We start from the raw sequence: 24,934 nt of genomic DNA on the forward strand, positions 1-24,934 counted from the left end.
AAAAACAATATATATATATATATATATATATATATATATATATATATATATATATATATATATATATATATATATATATATATATATATATATATATATTTTTTTTTTTTTTTTTGGATTAATAATTAGCCAGCAATTCTTTTTTTACAGAATTTGAATAGTTCTGGGTTGAACATATTTACAAAGAAGGTTTTTCATCTGCAAGATGTAAATATTTTTTGTACAATTTTACTTAATATTTGCTCTGACTGTTGTTCTTTCAGCAACTGACCATTTTTAGAGTCTGTATACTCTAGTTAGCAATTAATCAATTACTAAATTATATGACAGTTATTCTAATAATCAATTAATAATTGGCTGAAACATAGAAAAATATTTGCTTAGACCCATTGTTTAATGTGAAACTGGCAGAGACACACTTACTTTGATAGAGATTGTAGGATAGAAACTGATTTCTGAACATCTGGTACAGGGCCCCATCAGGCCTGCGAACAAAGGTCACACCAGGTGAGAGAGGTGATGAGGTTGAGCCGATCGATAAGTAATAATACGGTTCGTTACATTACGAACTGTGGAGGATGGGTCGGAGTGGAGATGAGGTCTTACCAAGTCAGCATGACTCCAGACAAGAAGGCTGACACGTAGTGATGGAAAACCCACCAACCTTTGATCCTGAAACAGCAAAAGATGCTCAGAGCTGGCAAAAAGTTTCCTCCCCTGAATACTTTTCACATTTTGTTGATTGCATCTAGAGCTAATCTTTTCAAAATCGCTCAAATTCATCCCAACACATGAATACGCTTTAATCCAAACCAAATGTGTCTAAACGTTTTGTCGAGCCAGAAGGATGTAAGGGTCAAAGAACAATTTTTTTTTGTACCTACTCAACAATAAACTGAGCATGCAATGCATTAATTAAACAAATAAAGTCACCAGATTTATTGCTAGGAAGGGATGTGTAAATTATTCTAGATCCAAAACTTAAAGAGGGCTCAGCAAGTTTGCCTTACTGAAAGCAATCTTGCAAATTTTCTTTGTACCAGCTGGAAACAAAACATAGCACACAATTTGGTCATAATAATCTGCAGTGGAACTAGTACTTTTTCATCAGTATTAAAGAAATATTGACTTAAAACAAGCTGCTGTACCTTGCTGAACAGTTACTTATCAGTTAGTTTTATCTTATTCCAAATGTTCTAAGATTTTGTACTATAAACTAGACTAAAAATTCTTGGTAAAATTGTGTGTTTTTGTTGTACAGCTGACTGTGTTCACTGATTAGGTGAATAATTTCTCATTTAATTTGAAAAAAAAAAAAAAAAAAAACTTTCATAAAATAAATCCATTTTCCACTGAGTAGGTATTTCTGCACTATTTAGGCACATTTTACTGACAAAAAAGTAAAACCACCTCTTACTTACAATAAAAGAGGGGTTACTTATAAGTATAAGTACTTACGAGTATAAGTACTTATACTTTTTTTGGCACTACCAGAGCTCCATACAATGTCTTTTTGATGAAGGTTCCTGGCCGCTGACATCTGTCCCACAGTCCTGTTATACACTATGATATAACATTGGAGAATTATTAATAATTTTGCTGTATTGGAATTTTCAATTGAAACTGGGTTTTTGAGCATTGCGAAATGTACAAACAGTACAAGTACATTTTAAGTACTAGCTACCAATTTATCTAGTTTCAGGCATTTATTTTAAATATACAAACAGAAAATATAAGAAAATCTTTAGGTTTAATCCCAACGCTGGATGTTCTTTAGACTTTTAGGTCCCTCACTGGGCCTCTAACCCATAATAGGATGAAACTAGGTACAGACCTTGAGCCGTTACTGATGAGGATGCTCTCCCGGATGGTGAGTGTGCAGTAATACCACACCAGCAGGAAGTTGAACAGAGCGTCCAGGACTCTGAAACAATGAGGGATGCGTTGCATCATCACAAAAAAAACAAATACACACTGCATCTCCTGCTGCTTCACACATTTAAAATCCACTAACTGAGTCAAATCTAAACCATTCCTACCTGTAGCTGAGCAAAAAGCGACATGTGAAGGAGAACATGAACAGGATGAAGGTCACGACCAGCTTGAACTTCTCATACTCGCCTTTATATGCAAACCTTTATATGGGTGGGGAGAAACAGAAGGAGAGGGTTGGTGAAGCGGCTCTGAAGCGTCTGCAGTGAAAATATGCAACTTACTTTTCCTGTTTGTTCAGGAGTGTTACATTAATGTTTCCCAAAACCAGCGTGAGGTACAGCCTGAACAGGGAAGACGCAGAAATCAGTCAGTCGAGATATGCAGTGTTCTACACGTTACACAAGAGGTGGGTATTTATCGCATAGTCTATCATTTATTGTGATAAATTTCTAATCACAATAAGATTTTTGATTTATTGCTGTCACAATCAATTGAAATTAATGGTATCATTCTTACTATTTTTCCCCACTGTGTATTCTGTGTAAAGGTGTATCAATAAATACAAACAAATTTGAACCAGGGTTATAATAGTTTTGGGTTGTTCGTTCTGGTTTAGTTTTATTTCATACTGACATTTTGTTTGTCTAATTCAGTTAATTTAAATTACTTTCTAGAGTGCATTGGCTAGTTTTTATTTGTTTATTCGTCAGTTTTTTTTGTGCCTGGTGTCCTAAAGAAACATATCTAAAAAGTAATAAAGTTTTTATTTTCACAATAGTCCCACAAGGTATCATGATAAAACTCCAGTCCTACTTTAAGCCATGCAATGTCTTTCTACCCATTCTTCTTTGGCAGAAATGCTTCCATTTCAAAGAAAGCATGCGCTTTGTCTTTGATGGACTCTTCCATCGCAGAGACGAACTTCATCAGCTCTGGGCTCAGGTTGGAAGTCCGACGTTGTCCTTTGCAGCTGATGGAGGAAAAGGTTTTTGACAAACGTAAAAAAAAAAATATATATATATATATATATATATCATCTGCTATTGAGTTAAACCCATTTCCTGTTGACACTCACTTCTTCAACTGAAGACTGAGCTCTTTCAGTTTCTTCCTCTGACGTGCTATGGCGCTGGAGCAGCTGCTCTGCAGTTTGGTCATTTCTTCAAGCTTCTGTTTATATAAACGATGGGTCTCCTGCAGGTGGAGTAGATTAACGAGGCATTCTTACTCATTTTTAAATAACGTCTCTACCGTTGTTGCACGTTCGTTTTTCTGCACTGATGTACTGTATTGTAAATAGTCTGTCTTTTTCAATGTTATATAGATATTTTTGGAAAAGTGATGATCTGACTCCACTGCACATCCCTCGGACTGCTAGTTTGATATTTTAATTATTGTCACTGTTATGGTTAATCTTGTTTTTTATATCTCACACTTTTTGTGTTAACATTTATATCTAATGCTGCCATTACACATGAATATTCCCCTTTGCAGAACAATAAAGGCTGTTTCTATTCTATTCTACAAAACAGTGGAGAATTATTAATAATTTTGCTGTAAACAAAAATATACATATTTTTGTTTTCTTTATTATTATTTAGAAATAAAAAAGAACAGAGCTGTAAAACAATTAAGTAATTTTAAATATAATGTATTAGCTTCCTAAAAAATGCCAAAAGTCTTTTTTTTTGGCAAACAGTGATTTTTGAATATAAGAATAAATAAAAAAATAAATAAATAAATAAATCACCACCAAAATATGCTCTGGCGGGAAAATGGCAAAAAATGACTAATCCTATTGTTTTAGGAAGATGATGATATAATGAAATCTACACAGCAGAATGGACACAAAGATGTGCTATATCGAAAAAAACTTTTTATATAGTCAATATTTTTTATCATTTATTTCAGAAAGTGAAACTAGTATATTTTAAACATCCATTATTCATAATGAGTTGTTATTTTGATTAATTTGGCTAAAAGAGAATAAAAACCCAAATTAAAAAAAAATCTAAATATTTTATAAAATCAATGGAAAAAGATAGTTTTAAACACAAAATCTCAAGTTTCTGGAATTACAAGTTCATTTATATGGTCTCTTTTGCAAGAATTACTGCATAATGCCATGAAATAGGATTATTGTGAAATATATTACAGCTAATTCTGACCTTCTTAACATTTCAACAGATATGTAGTTGCAAGTAAAATAACACATTATCAAATCTGTCACATATGAACCGATCTGTTAAAAAATGTATTTAAATGTTCCTGATAATTATCATTTAATCTTTATCTGCTAAAGGTGGATCCCACCCGCCAGTCTCCCCATCTACACCGTCTGTTAGCTTATCCGGGCAGCAAGCGTTTATTGTTTACTATGGCCGGATACAATAACTAAACAAACCTGAATATTATGGTAATCTTTCTCCAAATCCTCCCATTCCCGAAAACATTCGGATAAATTCGTTGGACTGAACAACATTTCTCCTCCGATGCTTGGAAATCTCTAGGAATTGTGAAATAATCGAACGCTCCTGTGCAACAGTTGTAACCGTCAAAGCAACATCCGTGAACGACACACGCTTCCAGCAGATGCCTTTCGCAATAAAAGCATCACGTTTAAGACGCTCGGGAAATGCAAAACAACTATGAACGTGCTTTGACAAATGCTGGTATCTGCTGCTACAACTGCTACACTTTCATTTACTACTTTAAAACATTTTTCGCCTCTCCTTTCTGTAGGTGTATACTTTTATTTTTTAGAACTACATCCGGTATGTCGGTAGCATTGTTCCTATAGTAATTTTAAGCAATTTTTATTTACTAGTTCGTCCAATCAGAACATACCTCGTGATTCCGTTATGTCTTCTCAGCCAATCAGAATCAGCGTATTATGACTCCACCACGCATTCACGCCGGAGGAACTATACGTTAGCTCGTCCGCCATATTGTGACTGGCAATATCCCTAAGTGACTTCTTTTAAAGCAGGGGTGTACAAATTATTTATTTGATCTTAAATTAATGTAAATTTAATAAATTGATCAATTATCAAACAATTAAAATGGCATGCTTCTTGATGAAAAGAATTAACCATATATTAACTATATGTTTATTATTTAAATATAAAATATGTTTTTTAAAAATCTGATTTTTTTGGCCTTCAAGTGCTTTTTGCTTGACAATTTTGACCCAGGTGACAAAAGGTTTGGGAGTCACAGGCATCACCCAGGAGACAAAAAGTACATCATAAAATTCACACTCTTCCACAAACATGGGTTTATTATGGACATTTTGTACATTGCCTATTTAAAATAAATGTCCAAGAATTTGTCAAACAAATTAACATACATGACAGATTGACTGCGACATGTATTATTGTTCATAAAAATGGAGGTTTTGACAAATCAGTGTCTTTCTTTCCAATGGTGAGAACCTCCCACTGACACAGCTGCTGTAGAAATCCTGTGTTGGGCCTCACGGTGGATTTACATTTAGTAATGCATGTCCAGGCTTCCTACAAATGGCAAATCAACAAAATAATGTATTATGCATACTTGAATTTTGCAGTCTTTCGGAACTCAAGACAAATGTCATCTTTAAAATAATTTGATGTTTGTCTTGAAAGTCCAAATAACATAGTTTCAAACACCACTAGTAAAATAAGTGCTCTCCACCAGAGGATAAATTATATTGTTTCGAGGGGTTGCCCTAGTTTTATTCATTCATTTATTGAGTTTATTTGTTAGATGACATAAGAAAACGCTAATTCCACATGTTTTTAGTTATGTTGTTGTTAGCAGTCATACAATAATTGTTGACAAACTCAAGTTACCTAACTTGAAACAATATCACTTACACACTGAGAGATATGAATGGGATTGTATGTTGTGAGTTTAGTAGGCACCATTTCATCTCTACACCTCAAATATGCTGTTTTACATTTTTTTTCACCAGTAAAAAAAAATCAACAATGATTGCAATTTTTACTTAGGTTGGGTAAAAATAACTTCTTTTTTACACATGTAAATACAAAATTGAAAACAGTCATTCCATTTATGGACTATAAAATCACTGGGACACACATTGTGACACTTAAAACTGGCAATATGTCTCAATGCCAAAAACTAAACAAAAGCGTGTTTACAGTCATGCTCTGAATAACTTTTACATTAATTATTTTTAAGTTGAGTCAGTGGAGAATGGAGTACAGAGTGTAATCCATGGCGTGAAGATTCTAAGAAAATAATGGTTCCACATTATTGGTGGCTAATAATGCTGAACGTGGAATCTGATGTTGAGTTTCAAAAACCGCTTGATGAAAGAGCTACTTTGGTATTTTTTAAGGAACTTTTACTTCAATTGATCATCTGTAGTTAATATGGAAATATCAGAATATGAGAAAACAGGCAAAAGTTTTCACTTTCTCGTGAATAATTTTGTCATTTTACTATTTCTAAAATGAAGAGCAAATCTAAAAATATTTTACTTCCTGTTGAATCATTTTTGACCACAAAGCAAAAAAAAAAAAGTACAGTTTTTCATAGGTTTTTTTTTTTTTTTTCTTCATTAAAAACAATATTTCACATATGGTAAATTAAGTTGAAACCATTGGCTAAATTGTTACTTGGATATAAAATAATGCTATTTTTTTTTTTTACTTTCATGATTTGTGTTCATACTGTTCTGTATAATTCATACTTGCCTCCAGTGTGTATCTGAAGTAGTGTATGAAGAATGCGAGTACCACAGCGCTGCAGCGGCTTATGCCCTCCCTGGAAACTATCAGGACACGAGATCCTTCATCAATGTGAGAACCTAAACAACAAAGAAGTTACCATTTGATTTTAAAAAATAATAATACATAATAGTTTGCTCTTTCTGTTTTTCTAGCAAATTTGCAACTTTTTAAAAAAATTTCAGGATTTTTGCCTAGAAAATGTCTGATTTTTTCTAGCAAATGTTCAACTTTTCCAACTGAAAATTTTCAAAATCTGAAATTTTTCTAGAAAATTTCAGATTTTTTTTAGCTAAATTTTGACTTTTCAAACTCAGAAACTTCCAAACATTTCTAGAAACACTAACTTTTAGATTAATCTAAAAGCCTTTGAGATCTTTTAGCATACATTTACTCCTTTTTCTATCTGCAACGGCGCAAATGCACTGTCGTAGTTTAAGAATTTAACTCTTTTCTGTCTCATTTATGTTTAACATAATAATTAAAGATTACATGCTAATGTGTTAACATCCACGCCACATAAACAAAAACATGTCCAATACTCACTGATAAAATTGCATATTGTTTCGAAGTTTGAATATAAATCCGACTCCACCTCGTCAGCCAGCGGGATGTCAAGGATCTCCCGGGTTTCTTTTTCAGACCTGGAAGTTAACAATTACGTTTACAAAAAAAATAAAATAAAAGGAACTCATAAAGGATTTTGAATCGTTTGCGAGTTTGAACTGGTCTTACTGTGAAAAGTCACTCTGAGTGAAATGTGAGATGCTGACGATTGCACGGATTTTCAGGTTCCACAGGGAGCCCTGGCTTTGTTTCAGGTCTCCCATATACAGTAGTCCAGGTATAATCTCCAAAGGATAAAGCTTCAAGTTTTCAAGCTCCTGAGATGAATCCACACATATATTTGACTATGATGAACTGGACGCAGCTCAAATCTTATCGTTTCTGTTTGTAAAAGTTACAGAGAAATCTAAAGGTGGAGGGATGGTTTTATATGTTCTGCAGTGGATAGCATATTCTATAAATAAGATCATCACTCATTTTAGGCTTTTTCACATTTGATCATATTACAACAATGGGCTTCAATGTGTTTTATAAATATTTTATGTAGCAGATATCACAAAATTGTGGATAATATGGAGTGAAATGTTTAAATTAAATCAAATTAGGAAGAGTAAGTCTGAATGCATATACACCAGTGACGTGCGGTCAGGGTAGGCTGGGGAGGCAGAGCCTCACCATGTCATCATGGAAGAATAGTAATAAAATCATTTATATTGCTATTTTCACCGTGTGGTTTGTACTATAAAGTACCTATTTTTACTTAGCTTACCCAATTCTGATTATTTTTTCTTCAAAATCGCTGGATTTTCGCATTTTCCCATTCAAATGCTCAGAAGCGAAGCCGGTGAGGCAGCAGTGAGCTGAGCCTCACCTGGGATTGCGCAACCTCTCGCTAACTACACTGGCTGCCATTCTATGAGAGCAAGTTCGTCCTGTCTGTACGCCGGCAATAAAATGACTAAAAAACATTTAATATATGGACTGATTTTCCATAATTTAGCTTATGCCTATAATGTACAGTGTTTTTTTTGTCACCAAGTGTGTGTATCGTGTTTTGTGTGCGGAGGAGTACGGAGCCCTCCAGGGGACATGGGTTTTTTTTTTTTCTTTTGCGTTCCCTCGCAAAACGTTTGCGTTCCCTCGCAATACTTTTGCGTTTAGTCGTTTAGCTTACTGGTGTGTTGGCTTTGTGTGTATTGGTCAATCCTCGCAAAGTTTGGAGCATGATAATCTAAATGGAATAAATCGATAATTGTGACAGAACAAAGAAAATGTTTGGAGTTGATTGATACACGGACAGATGAGATTCCCCGAGTTAACCCAGTGCGGCCCTCTACCACCATTAGTTTGCTGTGTTTTATAATAATACGTGTTTGTTATTATTAACGCTTTGGTGCAAAAAACTGATTGAAAATCGATTTATTTACTGCATGTTTTTGTCTGTTAAGGCTCAGATGGAACGGTACAGAAAGCAGCACTTTAAACCATTCAGACTACGAACACAATAGAGACACAATTAATACTGTCAGATGACTTACCCCACGTTAATAACTCAGAAATAGTCCAAATAGTTTGGATGTATTTTTATTTCTTTCCTACTTACGGAAAGTTTCTGTTTATATCATAAGTTTGTTGTGCCTTTCTATACTAAAGAAAAAGATATAAAACGTCTGATATTTCACAACGAGATATTAACATTCATGGAAAAAACTTACATAACCTTGTATTAAAGCAGAAAGTACAGCAGCCACCGTAAGAAAGGCTTACAGTATTCAATTATGCCGCATGAACTGATTAGTACATTATTGCGAGGGGACGCAAAAGAAAAAAAATCCCCATGTCCCCTGGGGGGCTCCGTAGAGGAACGATCAGAAACGGCAGAGAACAGACTCGAGGTGAGGCAGGCAGTTCTCTTCCCTCATCGCTGGGGGCGCTCATGATCCCAGATAATGTGACTCCACAACTGCAGAGTAAGACACTGTGAGCTAGCCATGGAGCTAGCTACACACTAAATAAATAAAGTACAGCGATTTGTTTTCTTCTCTCTTCCGACCTCAACATGAAAGACTACATTTCTACACTTAAACAGTTTTCTAAAGTGGATTTTCAATTGAAGCAGGAGATAATAACTAAAGGAAGACCAACACCGGAGCTGAAGGTTTTGCTTCGAGACAGTTTGATGATTCTTAAACGAGTAGAAAAGACATGCCGAGGATAGACTTGGCTTTGGATGAATGGATATTTTTGTGCAGAATTAGCGGTGCATGGATTTCATTGATAAGTAAAGGTAAGACCGCAATAAGATGTTTTGTTTAGTTTTTTTTTAATGATATGTGCGTTTTGTGGGCTACAGTTTGTATGTCTAAATAATTCAGTAAAGTAGAAGCGGTAGCTAATCTACCACAGCAATTATTTATTAATAAAACATTAAGCCTAAAACATACTACAACAACAGACTGAATGTTCTGTTCTGTGTGCAAAATTCTTGAACGTTTTTTTTGCTGTTAAATCCTAAAACATGAAGTGGCATTGTTGTCAGTTGCTATGGCAACGAATCTGCGTAGCTTAATGAATACAGATAACTTTGCTGTGGATCATAGCACGAAATCAATACCTACATTTCTAAGTTTCACTGAGTTAACGCGGCTATGAATGACATGTAAATGATTAGTCTTTTTGCCCTCCAGCGTTGTATGCTTGCACGAAATTTCCGTACGTCCAATAACATGCATGGTGTCTATATAAGTCGTAAGTCAGTCCCTCACCAGCAATGAACCTCACCGCACGTCACTGATATACACTGAGACCTTTCTGGGTTGAATCTAAAACCACACATTATAGTCTATATACATATAGAAAGTATGGAGGATCAAAACTGACAAATTTAAAATAAAAGCAGGTATACATAAATTGTCCAATAAATTAATCAGTACACCTTATGCACCAATTAGTTTAAAAACTGAGAAGTTTATGTTTTTTGCCTTATGTTCTATAATTTACTTGACTTCATACTGTATTTTTTAAAATGTTAGTTTTTAAACTTATATATCTAAGCACATATTTTAAATTTTATTTCTTTTATTATTGTTTTGCATTCTCCCTTTAAAGTTAAATGTATATATGGATTTTAATTCTTTAACCTTTTCATCTTGTTTTTTCCTAGGTTTATTTATTACCATGTGTTCTTTTTACATTTTTCCGTTTCATCTGTTTGTTTTACCGTATGGATTTCTGTCTCATTTTGCAAATGAAGAACTTTGGACTGAACAAATACTGAGACTCCTCCTGAATGATTGATGTGTAAAAATAAAGCAGTCTGTCTTAGTGAGTTTTACCCAGATGTTGTAAAGAGTCTTCTCAGTCCTTAAAAATGGGTAAATAGCTGAGAACAGCCTGTAGCCTCCTGCTAGTATTCGAATTGGACGGTAGTAGGATTTTCCCAGCTCCTGGGCACAATCAATGGCCCTACCTAAAATCATAGTGAGGATGATTAACATCTGCTGCTGTGTGGGAAGAAGTTATACCGATACATGGCTACTGATGCTCCAGTATTACTTGTTTCTTCTTCTAAAGAGCTTGTGGTGGCGTCATAGATCACAACATTCTGCATGGTGTCGAGCTGCACTGCATCTGGCAGGTAGAACGTACCATCTCCAGCCTGCAGTTTATCATCATATGAAGTGAAAGGCAAAATCAGTCATACCCAAAACTCTTCATATTGAACAATCATATCTTCAGTTTAAAGCTGCCAGTGTGTAACTTCTATATAAGAAATTTTCCATATTTTCAAGAATGAAAAAAATGCTGAAATTACTACATTTCAAAAGTAAAAAATGTGTAACTTTTTAAACTCAGAATTTATTTATTTTATTTTATTTTATTTTTTCAAGAAAATTTGTTAGATGCTTTTTGGCAGGAATTTGAGGCTTTAATACACTGTCATATTTTCGAACAATGTAGCTGAGGTCATTTTTAAAAGGTTGTTTTTTTTTCTGATGTAATTTTCAATAGGATCCAAATATACTACTGCAGAAAGTGTACCAAACATGAAAACCAAAATAGTGTTTCTCTAATTTAAAAATATAAACAAAATATGTTTGTTTTTTCTTTTTTGCTGTAAAATAAATTTTTGAAGACAGACAGCCAGAAACATGATGTCATACCATTTTCACATGTTTGGCTGTAATAATATGACTTGTCAAGAAGTCGTGGGTTTCCTGGGCATCTAGAAAAGAAACATAAAAGTTTCAATGAAGCAATGGGAACAAATGAATAAAACCATCAGAAACCCAGGCAACTGCAGCTGAAATCTCACCAATCAGACAGAGGTAGTTGATCTCGGCCAGCCTCGGCACTTTCCGGGTCTGGTTGAGGAGGTTGTAGAGCTCCACAGGTTCACACAGGATGAGCTCCGCCATGCTGGGAAAGACGGACCAGGAACCAATCAGAACAAAGAGCAGCTGGACGTGGTTATAGTCCAGAGAAACAACAACATCAACAAGCGAGCATGCTGTCTTCACTGGGGAACTTTTTTCTGTTTGACTACTTTTTGTTGCTAAGCAACACGGAATTCCCTCTCACTGGTTGCTGGTGATGATGCAACCTTGAAGTCTCGAATTCATATAAATTCTTTTTGTCGACTTTTATCAAATTTTAGTTTAGAATAAATAACTTTATTCAGATTACTGATTACTCCTTGAAAAAGTAACTTAGTTAGATTACTGACTACTTGATTTGGAAAGTAACTAAGTTACATTAAAAGTAACTTTTTTAGTTACGTTCAGCAGGTGCTAACAGTGCTCCGCCTCCTGTGAAAATTATATTGAGCCTTGCCAATTGCCAACTTAATTGTAAGTTATTTTAAAATGGTAACATCAACAATGTTACCATTATAAATATAGATAAAAATACTACAAAGAACACTGTTTACAAAATGCAGTAAGAACAGTTTAGTGAGAGCCAGCTAGACCCGATCAACGTCTGACTGCAAAAACAACAAACGGCTGACTCTAATGACTTGTTTTTCTTAAACCTCAGAATGGTCAACTTTCTTTTTTTCCTATCTCCATTTGTCAGTCATACAAATCAACCAGTCATCACAGGCCAACTGCAAAAAAAGAGTGGCAGGTCACTTACGTCACTTACTCATATATTCATGTTTGTCTTCACGAACAGACCTGCTTTTTTTCGGGCAGCATGGATATTCGGACTTATTTAAAAACTAATAATCGGAGGATAAAAGGTAACTAACGAAAATATATATAGGCTGTTACCAAGCAACCCAAGCCAAGCCTATATCAAATTAAACTTTTAAAAAACATTTTATTGTTTATTTTAACAATGTTGGACAGAGCTAATTTTTTTGTCTAACTCTTTAGTGTTTTAGCTAAGTCAATTTTTCCAGATAAACTTTAAAACTCTTTGTAAACCTTCATTTTAATAATATTCAACATATGAGTTGACGTTTTGGTTACTGACTTTTAAGAATTCTTAGCTGATTATAGTCATGCTCTTATTTTGAAGGAGGTGAAGTTTTGTTTCCTCTGATCATGATCAGATTTGACAAAATATATTTATTACTGTGTAAATGGTAAAACAAAACAATAACAAACAAATGAGGCATACAGAAGAATACTCCACTTACATGAATGTACTGTGTTGTAACACTTGTTGTTGAGACATGGTTGAATTTAGTGCTTTAGCTTTAACTCTTTAGCTTCTATGTTGATATAGGGCCTTAGTGCTAGTAGAACTAATGTCAACAAAAACCTAGCATTTTGGCAGGGGTCTGTACACTTAATAAATATAATGTAGCCATAATGTAACTCCCTGTCCGTCAGTATCAAAACAGCTAATCCTCTCTCTTTTTTTTAATCCGCTAGCATTTGAAGCTCGCACTGTGAAAATAGTTTGATTCTGATCATAACGGAGTTTGCATGAATTAAACGCAGTTTTGTTTTATTATCACAAGACTGACTGAACCCTGACGCTTACACACGCACTTTTGTTCTGCTTATACAGTGGCGTTTGGAGAACAACACGTACTCAGTTCCAGGCCGGCCTGAATGAGTGACTGTGTCCCCCGTCCTGCCCAGAGCCATAAATCATGCTGACAGTCTGTGAGAAAAACAAAGCTTTTTCCTCAAGATGCAGACAGAGAAGGACGCTCCTTCCAAAGGAAAAAAGATCTACCACATTTTTTCACTCGTATTTTTTGGCTGCTTAAACTCAGGTAAGAAACGCTGTCAAGATAAAATACTTGGAAATTTGCAGCACAACTGAACTACTAGGCCTGTCAGCATAACAAATTTGACCGGATGATAAATTGTTCCAGATGTTTTTTGCGATAAATGACAATGTTGTTGTTTTGAGACCATTTTCAAGTAACATAATAGTAACGGCATAATAATGCAAGAACACATTCTCAAGGATCAATAAACGTTAAATTTTAATGAACATTTAACACTGGAACAGGAAGACATTTTAAATATCCAAAATAAATAAACAATACAACAGAAACAACAAATAAAATTAATTATGAGGTCTCTGAGCTGTCGTTCAAAACAAGGTATAATTGAGACCAAAACTCAAGACTGAAGTCTTTTATCTTTTATTGGTCAAAAGAGAGACAAGAAAAAAAACTGTTAAGTCATATAATGGAAATTATTGAGTTTGTTTTAATTTGTCATGCAATTATTTACTACTTATTGTGTCAGAACCATAATACGTTGAAAAAGCAATGATTAAATATTAAATGCATGTTTATGTTGCTCATTTTTATTCTGTTGCATGAGAGCATATTTACTTTCACAGCCTTACCTTAAGCAGCGACTACAGGAAGAGTTTTATGATGCAGGGAGAACAGGTTACAAATTTAAAATCTTTTAAATTTTTAAATTTATAAAATGCTTAGGACATGATAAAAATAGCAACAGATGTCCAGTTTTTTCTCCACCACACCCTGTTGAGTTATTTTACCTCGTCACAATGTCAGCATTTGTTGAGATGCTGGATTGTATCCGAATGCTTGTTTTGTTCTCCACAGTCCGTATCAGAAGTGGCAGTGTCAGATTTTTTCAGCTGTGTTTACGTGTTATTATGTTATTGTGGGTCACTAAGCTGCTCTGTTTCTGCAGCACTAGCCTGGTGTCTGGATTGCCCTTTTCATGGACTGCCAAAAGGGAAATCTGAACACACAATGCCAACTTTTGTTGCTCCATGTGGCCCCATCCCATAGTCTAACAGCTGTTACCATAGCAATGAGGCTCCAGAGTGACACAGCTGTATTATTCTGTACAGTTGTTGGATAAATCCTACCTGCTTTTCCGTGTTTTAGATTTTGAAAACCCTTACAGATGTGTTGTGTTTTGAATAATAGTGCATTAATTTGGATTTAATAGAAATCACGTGCCAACCAAGGCATTGTTGGTACAGAAGCATTTAACTGCTAAAACTAAAATAAATATGGAAGTGATAATTCCTCTTTTTAGCAAAAATGAAAACCAATTATTGTCACGATCTGTGTTTGTGTGTTTATTTTTGAGTTTTTCTGTGTAGTGCTGTTCCCTGTGAGTCTCTGTCCTGTCCTCCCCGTTTGTCTCCCAGGTGTGTCTCGTCCCCTTGATTACCCCGTGTGTATTTAAGTCCACCTGTAGTCTCCGTCTCTTGTCAGATCCTCGTCGTTGTTAGCGTCATTCCTCATTCTTCGTGTCCTACGTCAGTTCGCAGTTTCCTCAGTAGAACTGTATAGTCCTGAGGTTTCATGTGTCAGTCTTTGTCAGTCGCTACCGGTATTAGCTGTGTGCTAACGTGCTGCCTGTCCTGGACTGTGAGATCTTCATTAAATTCATCATCTTCTCCACACCTGGGTTCTCTGCGTCTCTCCTCACCACCACCAACCATACCACTTCATGACAATTATAACTATACCTGTTGCAATAAGCAACAAATCAATGACAAATTAAAACAAGCTCAATGATTTCCATTTGCATGATTATTTTTCTCTTTCTACCAAAAACTGGATGACAAGTGTTAAATGTTCATTAGAATTTAAAGTTTATTGATCTTTGAGATTGTGTTCTTGCATTATTATGTCATTCCCATTACATTACTTGAAAATTGTCTCCAAAATAACGATAATATCGTTTATCGCAATAACTTTTGGAATAATTTGCTGTCCAGCAAAATTTGAGACATATCCCGTTTATAACAACTGTATATCATTTAGAAGCGATTTGTTCTAATTTCAATTTTAAAACATCATCCACTATACTGTTTCTAATGTCCAGTGAAACTCTCCATGCTGTTCTGCAGGTGAGGTGGGAGCCGTCAACATGACCATCCCTAACGCTCTGATCAGAGGAGCGGTCGGGGGAGAGGCCCTCCTGTCGGTCCGCTACAGCAGCTTCAGCCTTGACCTGCCGGTTATCAAGTGGCAGCTCCAGAGGGAGAAGGCGGTCACCGTGGTCCAGTCCATCGGAACTGACATCATTGGGACCTTGAGGCCTGAGTATCAAGACCGGATTCTGGTGTTTGAGAACGGGACTCTGCTTCTCCACAACCTCAGACTGTCTGATGACGGGACTTACGACGTGGAGATCTCCATCACAGACGACATTTTTACTGGAGAGGGAAGCATCACACTCACTGTGGATGGTAGGGTCAGAAACAGCTCGGTGTAGCTGCTGATCACTTATTCAAGGTTCTAACTTTGGAGCTTAATTCAGGCCATAAAATCTGCTCAATAGAAAAATAAATAAATAAAACTGAAAAACAAAATTATTTGAAGCTAAGAAATATTTTGAAACTGAAAAAGAAACTGGAATCTGAAAAGTATTTTTGAAAATTTTTTTAGTATCAAAGCCTCTTTTCAGTTGTGATAGAGTGTCTTCAGAGGCTTCTTAATATTGTCCGTAATACAGACTGCTACAAGAGATATTTCCTGCCAACAGCCATCACTATCCACAATAACTCTGAAGAATCTGAATTAATATTAGTTACAATTAATATTAGTTGCTGAATTAAAGTTGGCTGATTTCCCCTTGAGATCAATAAAATATTTTTGAATGGAACTGAATTTTTTTTTTGTTCAGTTTCAAAACTCTGACTCTGGGCATAAGACTGATGTATTTTCTTCTAAGTATTCTTCAAACATGACACTGAGGATTAATTAAATTTTGCAATCTTTCTGAGTTCCCAAACTCAATGCATTGAAACAAAATCTTCAGTTTCTAAAGTTTTTATCCCAACTGGAGATGTTTAAATGTTCTGAATGTCATGGAGGTATTCTGTTTTTGGCTCTGGTCTTACTGTAGGTGGGATAAGCTATGCTGGGAATCCTGGGAGTTCACTGACCTCCATTAATGAGATGTTTGTTTCATAAGAGACAGAAGAAGCTGCTTGAGACGCATTATTCAATGAGGAAGTTATCTGTTAGTATCTAAACCTACATTTATTACCTAAAGGCAACCACAGCAGTGGGAGCATAAACTTTAATGTGTCTTATTGATACCTTTAAGATAAAGTAATGCATTCATCTAAATTGGAAGGATTGTGCAGCACATTAAAAATTTATTCACTCCTGTGATGTTTTACAATTTTTTTCCTTTTGTAAATCTATCATAAGCAGCAAAATTTTTTTTTTGACAAAGCAACTTAATTTGAACACTTTATATCAGAAGTAAAACTGATTTCTATAAAAAAAGACAAATAAGTAAAAATATATATCATAAAATAAGTGACTGCATAAATATTCATCCACTTTAAAGTGATTGACCTAATTCAACAGCTTGTATCCAGAGTTTCCATTAACTGTATAAATGCATACATTTTAATTATGAAAATAAATTTGCTTAATGAAAACGTTTGTTTTTCGATAAAGTTTTGTGTCAAAATTAGTTTTTCACAAAACTGCAATGGAAATGCTTTTTCCACATCACACGAGTCACATAGTGAACAACCGGATGTTACTACTGGTGGAAAAGACAAAGAAGAAAACAGGAAGTAGTTGGAGGTTGATGGCACTGCGTGTTTTTTAATGACTTACAAATTCATCCCATGGTAATTTAATTCAGTTTCTCAATTAATAGAAACACCATTAATTGCGAAATTGTGTTTTTTTGACAATAGCAGAATATTGACAAAGTTTTGTGCTTACATTTCCGTACATGTTTATATTAATGAGCGTTGGTGTTTGCTCTCACCCTCACCCAGAGCCCATATCCAGGCCGTACATCCACATGGAGGCCTCATCCGTCCTGGAGCTCAGCGAAAACTTTGTCCTTAACTGTTCTCATGAAAACGGGACCAGAACCACTTACAAATGGTTTAAAGGTGGGAAACCCCTGGCCAATGAAACACGGTTCATGTTGTCACCTGATCAGAAGTGCCTGACCATCAGCCGAGTGTTGATGACTGATGAGGATATCTACAGCTGCACCGTAGAGAACCCACTGGGCAACATGACCAGCCTGCCAATCAGACTGGCCGTGTACAGTAAGTAATAACATAAGTTTGTCAGTTAAGCCTGTATGCTAGACATGCTGACATGGCCAGTATTATTTTTTTACAGGGACACAAATAGTTCAAGTGAAAAACCCAGAAACATTTCACAGAGTAAACTCCTCCAAATTTACTTTGTGAAATCACAATTATTAGGTAAGGGAGTATTTTGCCAAAAATGAGATTTACTTGACTCAGAAAAGTCATACAAATGCAAAAAAAAAAAAAAAAAAAGTTTCTTAGAGGGATGCTAGGATGGCATATTAGGGCTATTGGAGACAGAAAGAAAGGAAGAGTAAATTTCCCCCACATTTTGAGATTATTCTTAGAAATTTTCTTGAATTTATTTTTTAAATGTCTGAGCTCAAAATGTCCAAAAATGTTCTTCAGTAAAGACAGAAATTTTGAGATAAATCTCTGCAATTTTCTAGAAAAATTTGGAAATTTATGAGCTCCAAAAGTCAAAAACTGGCAAGAATAAACTCAGAAAGTTTGAGATCAATTTCAGAAATATTCTAGAAAAAATTTTGTGGAAATTTCTGAGGTTGAAAAGCTGAAAATTCTTTGGTTTCTTCTCCCAAATTTTTTGACTTTTGGAGCTCAGAAGTTTCCTTGTCTTTCTGGAAAATTTCAGACATTAATCTCAAAATTTCTGAATTTTTCTCACAAATTTGCACCTCCTTTTTTTCCCTTGGAAAAAAGGAGATAGGAAGAGGGCTGCAACGTGGATCATTGATGCCAGAACCATTAAAATCTTGTTAGCAAACATGGTCCCAAGAAACCAACATGAGAGAAAGATGGGCTGAAAGCTTTCTGGTTGTTCAATAAAAAAAAAAATCCTTAGAACTACAACTTGCACACATTCTGAGGGAAAATCACTGGAAGTGTGAATCAAATATCTTCAAACCAAAATCAGAGCACCAAAGCTTTGATAAGCTTTTGGTGCCCTCTGCTGGAGAGGTTAGCATAGAAATGTCCCCCTTTTTTGGGATTACACATCACAGACAGAGCATGTGTCGTAACAAAAGCAGCTTTACTGTCAGATTTCGGGTTAGATGTTAAAATGGTAATTAAAATAAACAAGCCTCACTTATGTAAACATTTATTCATTAGCTCTTGTTTCTCACCAGGGAGAAGCTCCGTGTACATCATGCTTTCCACTGGAGGAATCTTCATCCTCATCACGCTGGTAACAGTGTGTGCATGCTGGACTCCTTCTAAAAAGTAAACTGCGATACTGTTAATTAACCATTATGGAGCTAAATTGGGGTCATAAAGTTTGTTAAAAAGGAAAAAAAAAATACTTTTTTCAGTTTCTTCTTTTTATTATTTTGAATAAACTTTATGACCCCAATTTACCTCCATAGTCCATCAACCGTACAAATGCAAATGTACATCCACTGCATATTTACCAATGTTTTTTTGTTTGTTTTTTAATCTCAGGTCAAGAAAGGAAACTAGAAAGTCCAGGATTTATGGTAATTCTCATCATAAACAGCTTAAACAGAAAGGTAAAAATAAAATTTCTGGAGAGTTCAGCTAAAATTGACGTCTGTGTAGTAACGTGTTTTCCTTTACAGATGATGTGCTTCCCAAAATGAGGGAACATAATGGGATAAAAGCAGTAACTTCCCTTTATGTCCTCCAACAAAAGGTATGACTCTTCTAAGCACTCTGCTTATTTACAGTTTTTGGCTTCAACTTAACTCACTCACTCTTTGGTTACCTAGCAACAAATAGCTAATTTGCGCTGCTGCAATTTAAGGTTTTGCCATCGTTCCTCATAACTGCTTAAAAATAGAAAATGGCATGAAGTGAAAATTGTGGATAAAACACAAAAGACCACACCACCAGTTTAGAAATATTTCAGATATTTAAAACAAAAAAGCTTATCTATCTATCTTGACTGATAACTTGTGGTCAGTCAAGTTATCATCAAGTTATGATACATTTTTCAGCCATATTGTCCCTGAACTATAGTATTCTTCACTAAAAGCAGAATATTTAAAACCTGCTTTAGATTTGTGAAACCTTTATTTGATTTGTGAAAGTTTAATGAAGGACGATGCTAATGTGTTCCCAAATCAGTGTTAGTCACCAGCTGACACAATTTTTGTATTTTTGTTAACTCAATTGTGAAATTACGCTTTCTTTCATATCTGAGAGTGTTTTAAAAAATCCAGATGTTATTTAAAGTACTGCAGATAAACCACTAAGCTCTTGTTTTGTAGGAACCCTCCGTGGACGACTCGTCCAGCAACAGCATTGGGTCTCCTTCTGAACTGGACAGCCCTCCATCCTACACAACTTTCCCCAACTACACAAACTCCCTGGTGCGGTCAGGTGGAACTCCAGCCGGCTCCTTCCCAAAGTGTGTCTGAAACTTCATAAACTTGTTCATCATACAAAATGAAGCAGCAGGTCATTTGGTGCCTGCCTTTGTGCAAAACTTTAACTTTGAGTTTTTGTGAACTCAAATAAAAACTGTAAGCATTTTTTTTAAAGATCTGTTACCCAGCATCTTGCAAAAGTATTTGCACTCATGAAGATTTTTTTACATTTTGGTGTTTTATTGGGATTTTATGTAACAGACCAACACAAAGACCAGTGGTGTCCAAACTTTTTGTAGAGACGGCCAAAGCCCGCAAATTTCAATAAATTTATTGTTATGTCTTTAGATTTACCTGCTCAATAATAAACAAAATGTTTATGAAATCTGTACATCATTAAAGATAAAGAACAGAAATGGTTTAGGACTGTTGTGCTACTAAAAGAAATAGAGATGATTTCCACTTTTTTTGGGGTACATCAGTTGTTTTCTATTTTGTTGGTCAAATTTTGAACATTCTTGACTTGTAGTCTGGGGACAAACAAAATAATATGGCCATACTTTGGGCAGTCCTGTAGTAGGCGAATTAAAGCTGCAGGTCATCTGGGGTACGTCTCTAACAACTTTTAGTATATTAAGAAATTGCATATTTTTTGCATTCTTTTTCAAACAATAGTCCCAAGTTCTGTCAAATATGATGGGAAGCAACAGTGAACATCAACTTACAAGTTTTGCCATGGATTTGGGCTTTGATTAGGCCGCTTAACGCATAAATATGCTCTGATCTAAATTATATCTCAAGTTTTCCTCAGCTTCGAACAGGTTTTCTTCCAGGATTTTCTTGTATTTAGTTACATTTCCCATCAATTTAGATCAGTTTTCCTGTCCCACCAAAAAATAAAAAATTAAATATCCCCACAGCATGATGCTGCCACCACGTGTATCATCATGGGTTAAGGGTGATGCATGTAGTGTCAGTCGTGTAGTACACGCATCATGAAGGTTCCTACTTGCATCATGTAGTACTACATGCATCATGAAGGTTCCTACTTGCATCATGTAGTACTACATGCATCATGTAGTACTACGTGCACTACATGCATTTGGTCCTACTTTCAACATGTTTTTATATGTTGAAAGTAGGACCAAAGTTGCAGGCAGGAACTTGTGGTAACCATAATGAAAGTCTAATCATTAAAACAGAAAACCTACAGAACTTGCACAAGAAAACAGCTCCTTGCATTGACTAAAGTGCTGTACAAAGTAAAACAAATAAATGCTCAACAAAATTAAATCAGTGTGAATCAAAAATACAACCAGAATAAAAGAAGGTAAAAATAATATAGAAACGTACAGCCAGTGAGGCTATATACAGAGGAAATGTTGAAATGGTAAATAATTAACACAAACTAAAAACAAAGTGGGGTCATACTAACACTGAACTAGAGGATAAACCGAAATACATAGAACAGAACACAAGAAGATAATAAATGAATATACATGGCACAGAGTTTGACCCAAAATGGAAAAATCTAAATAAATATAATATACTTGGCATATTATCACAACTTGTTCAAACATTTTCCATGTTGAAGCTCATATGACAAACTTATGTTTAAATGTCAAGAGACCCATAGAGTTAATTTTGGTCAACATGGCATAAGCAACTCAAAATGTGGGAAAAAGCAGACAATTGTGCACATTCACTTGCATGACGTACAAACATACTGGCAACTGAGAAGTTGCTGGGAAACTGGGAGATGTTGAAGGCTTGATTTGGAACCTAACTCTACTTTTAAACTTTGGTCTAAATGATGCTGTTTTTATCCCTTATGTTCTCTAAAAAATCCTCTGAGTCCAGAAACATAACAGCTCCATATGTTTACTTATAAGGTGCCTTTAATTGGTTGCTCATGTTTTGTTTTGTTTTTTTATTATTTGCCTTTCATGTATGTCCAAATTACGCACTACTTTGTGTTTCTCTATCACATAAAATGCACAAAAATAGGTTGAAGTTAGTGGTCATAATGTGAAAAAGTTTAAATTGTATGAATACGTTTACGTTTATGGCTCATCTATGATTGTATCCTTCAGGTTTTCATTATTACTAGTTCCTGGAAAACTGCAGTAAAAAGCTCAGACAACAGGAACACTGACTCTAAAATTACACATTTCAGCAGATTTTAGAATTACATTTGACAAGTTCTAACATTCCTATCATCCATCTCCATAAAGGTGCAGGGTGGTCAGTAAGATAAAAACATGTATTATTTACACTTCTCTAGCATGTGTGACATATCATGTTGTGTATGAGGAAATTCAAAACTTTGTAGTGTCTTTTGTGTTAATAAAAATTTAGAAATATGTGAAGCAATGTATGGTTGTGAAAAAGTTAGGACACCACACAAAAGGATAGAGATCAGGGCTTTGACTAGGTCAAAGTTTTGACCTAGTCTAGGTCAACGTCTAAGTTGGAGTGAATCTTATCGTGTCCTGATTTTTTCCCAGACAGAAACGGATTATTATTTTTTTTACTACATTTTATAGAACAAATTAAATGGTATTCTATTCACTTTATTTATATTGCTTTAATTTCCCAATACTGTTAAAATTTATATTAAATATTCATATGTTTTCACATGACTGCAATTTGAATTTTAAAGATAGTTAATTAAACTGAATTTAAGAGAATTGTATTTTTGCATTATATTATGTATTATTATTTGTCTTTTTATGAACTGAATCTCTTTTAAATATACTTCAGCTTTTTTCTGATTTCTTTTATTTATTTTTTAAAAGTGAATCAAATGTACTAATCAGCCTTTTTGTGTGCTTTTGTTTTGTTTTCTATCCCCCCATTCCTTAACAATACACATGTATATACTGCTATGCACAAGGTTTTTTCTATCTTTCTCTCCCACACTGTTCTAAATTGGTATATCCCTTGTTCATATAAATGAGAACAGAAAAAAAACAGCAAATGATCAGAGGATATTTCTGTCTTTTAAGTTATAACTCTGTATTGCTCTGAAAAAAATAATAAAAAAGTAAAGCAAATCATCAAGCTGTTGGAAGTGATAAGACTGGAAAACAGAGTGGAGCATTTCTTAGGTATGTTTCTTGTAATATAGATCATTGAAAAGGTAATTATTGAACTATATTTTTATTCTTGATATTTCTCAACATTTTTATGATTTACAGAAAAGCCACTGAAGTCTCACAATTACCCTTTCATGATGAGCATCAACAGATGAAGAGGATAAAATATTACTGGGAAAAAAGCAGACAGCTTTAAGATCTGAAGGTGGAAGTAAAATAATCTCTCCTATTTTCAAATAACACAACCTGTTTGGGTTTATGAAAGAATTTTAATTTCTAATTACAATTATTAATGAAATTGACAAAAAATAAATAAAAAATAAAAATTGAGGATTTGGAGCCATATACAAAAATTTTTACAGAATTGATCTAGAAATATTTACTGGCATTTAAAATAAGGCATCAGTTGTTTCTTTTCAGGGTCAAACAGAGTTATGAGTGGCTGAATAGATTTCACATGCTTTGTTTTCACATGCTGTAATTTTTTTCAGTCTGAAGATGCACAATTATTTAAGTTGAGAGGCATGACATGATAATACAAGCATTCCTGATTTAGTTCTGGAAATGACTTGCATGATGTACCACATGGTGGCGCCTGAAGCCATTTTCACAGCTTGTTTCAGCTCTCAAATATTTCAAGATAGAAAATATCCAGTTATTGGTTTCACTCCAGTCATTTCAAGATGTGAACCACTCTTTAACTTATCCAGATACCTTCACTTAGTAGAGTTTTCTTAAAAAAAAGAAAAAAGAAACAACACAAAACAGCCCATGACAGCCAAGTGATAACATGTTTACAGATGCTTTTTATTTTATGAATTTATAAGACATTTAACCATACAGTCATCCTCATTAGGAGAAATAAAAGTGCTAAAACATCAGTCTTTGTCTTGTTCATTTATATAATGTGTTTCACTAGGTGGTGGACTTACATAAATAAATTCACTGTCCAATCATATTATAATTAGTATAACATTCAGAACTGATCAAAGGGGCTTCTGAAGCTTAACTTGACTTGGTAAAAAAAATTACTGAATAACTTAAATAGCTGAAGACCACCAGAAATTTTGTGGTGCAACCGAAGTCACTATGAAGAAAATTCTTACAAACTGAAAATGTGTCACAGTAAAAGTCTTTAAAAACAGTTAAATGACATGCCAAATAATTTTTTTATGTAGTGATACTACACCTAGAAATGTATGTTTGCATTGGTTTGTATGTTGGTTTAAGATTACTCCTTATAAACAATTCAAATGTGAGATGTTTTACATTAATTTCTGAGCCTCAAATGTTACTTTTATCAATAATATTCAAAGGATTCATGTAAAGAATAAACATAACATTTATATTTTCAGATTCAAATTGGGACTCTATGTAACCTGGTCACGTTGATCCACCACTATATTTGGCTTTTATGTCTTAGTTACTGCCATTGTTTTTTTTTTGTTTTTTTTTGTTGTTGTTTTTTAACGGAAATAAAAAAAAATATTGTGATTTATCATCCATCTTTATTTTTTATTTGCGCCCGGATGTTACACACAGACGGAAGTAAACCACGTGGAAGACTGTAATTAGTCGGATACTTTATTTCTTTAATTACAGCATATTGCATCCTCTGGTCGTTTGTGACAGAGGGGATTACAGCAGGCCTATAAGATCTACGCATGCGCTGTAAGCATCCTACCATCCATCCTTTAAAGACCCCCCCCCCCCCCCCCCCCCCCCCCCCCCCCCCCCCGCGCTGAAACCCTCGCGCCTGCACCGCGCA

The 24,934-nt window shown here is 34.7% G+C and overlaps 3 protein-coding genes and 1 long non-coding RNA gene across 4 annotated transcripts; 2 read left to right on the forward strand and 2 right to left on the reverse strand.

Moving 5' to 3' along the window:
- Window positions 1-451: 451 nt before the first annotated feature.
- Window positions 452-4,517, reverse strand: LOC106962402 (transmembrane protein 120A-like). Its single transcript, XM_015056809.1, has 8 exons — window positions 4,340-4,517; window positions 3,011-3,129; window positions 2,774-2,905; window positions 2,217-2,276; window positions 2,040-2,135; window positions 1,835-1,924; window positions 607-1,563; window positions 452-485 (listed from the first exon to the last, which is right to left on the reverse strand). The coding sequence occupies exons 1-7, from the start codon at window positions 4,415-4,417 to the stop codon at window positions 1,557-1,559; spliced, it is 582 nt and encodes a 193-aa protein (XP_014912295.1). The 5' UTR covers window positions 4,418-4,517; the 3' UTR covers window positions 452-485; window positions 607-1,556.
- A 671-nt stretch (window positions 4,518-5,188) lies between these two features.
- On the reverse strand, window positions 5,189-11,799 carry styxl1 (serine/threonine/tyrosine interacting-like 1). Its single transcript, XM_015056810.1, has 8 exons — window positions 11,554-11,799; window positions 11,402-11,463; window positions 10,794-10,896; window positions 10,574-10,707; window positions 7,407-7,555; window positions 7,218-7,315; window positions 6,639-6,751; window positions 5,189-5,450 (listed from the first exon to the last, which is right to left on the reverse strand). Exons 1-8 carry the CDS (start codon window positions 11,654-11,656, stop codon window positions 5,316-5,318), a joined length of 897 nt encoding a protein of 298 aa, XP_014912296.1. The 5' UTR covers window positions 11,657-11,799; the 3' UTR covers window positions 5,189-5,315.
- Window positions 11,800-13,299: 1,500 nt separating this feature from the next.
- Window positions 13,300-20,236, forward strand: LOC106962416 (hepatocyte cell adhesion molecule-like). Its single transcript, XM_015056826.1, has 7 exons — window positions 13,300-13,470; window positions 15,552-15,893; window positions 17,451-17,732; window positions 18,869-18,962; window positions 19,182-19,249; window positions 19,319-19,392; window positions 19,970-20,236. The coding sequence occupies exons 1-7, from the start codon at window positions 13,386-13,388 to the stop codon at window positions 20,117-20,119; spliced, it is 1,095 nt and encodes a 364-aa protein (XP_014912312.1). The 5' UTR covers window positions 13,300-13,385; the 3' UTR covers window positions 20,120-20,236.
- Window positions 20,237-20,288: 52 nt separating this feature from the next.
- LOC106962417 (uncharacterized) lies at window positions 20,289-22,437 on the forward strand. The gene is made up of 2 exons (XR_001427973.1): window positions 20,289-21,069; window positions 21,110-22,437. It is a non-coding gene; the product is annotated as an uncharacterized LOC106962417 (long non-coding RNA).
- Window positions 22,438-24,934: the final 2,497 nt, after the last annotated feature.

Source organism: Poecilia latipinna, unplaced genomic scaffold (assembly GCF_001443285.1).
Source record: "Poecilia latipinna isolate Pla-1442-1.1 unplaced genomic scaffold, P_latipinna-1.0 Scaffold1410, whole genome shotgun sequence".
NCBI lineage: Eukaryota > Metazoa > Chordata > Actinopteri > Cyprinodontiformes > Poeciliidae > Poecilia > Poecilia latipinna.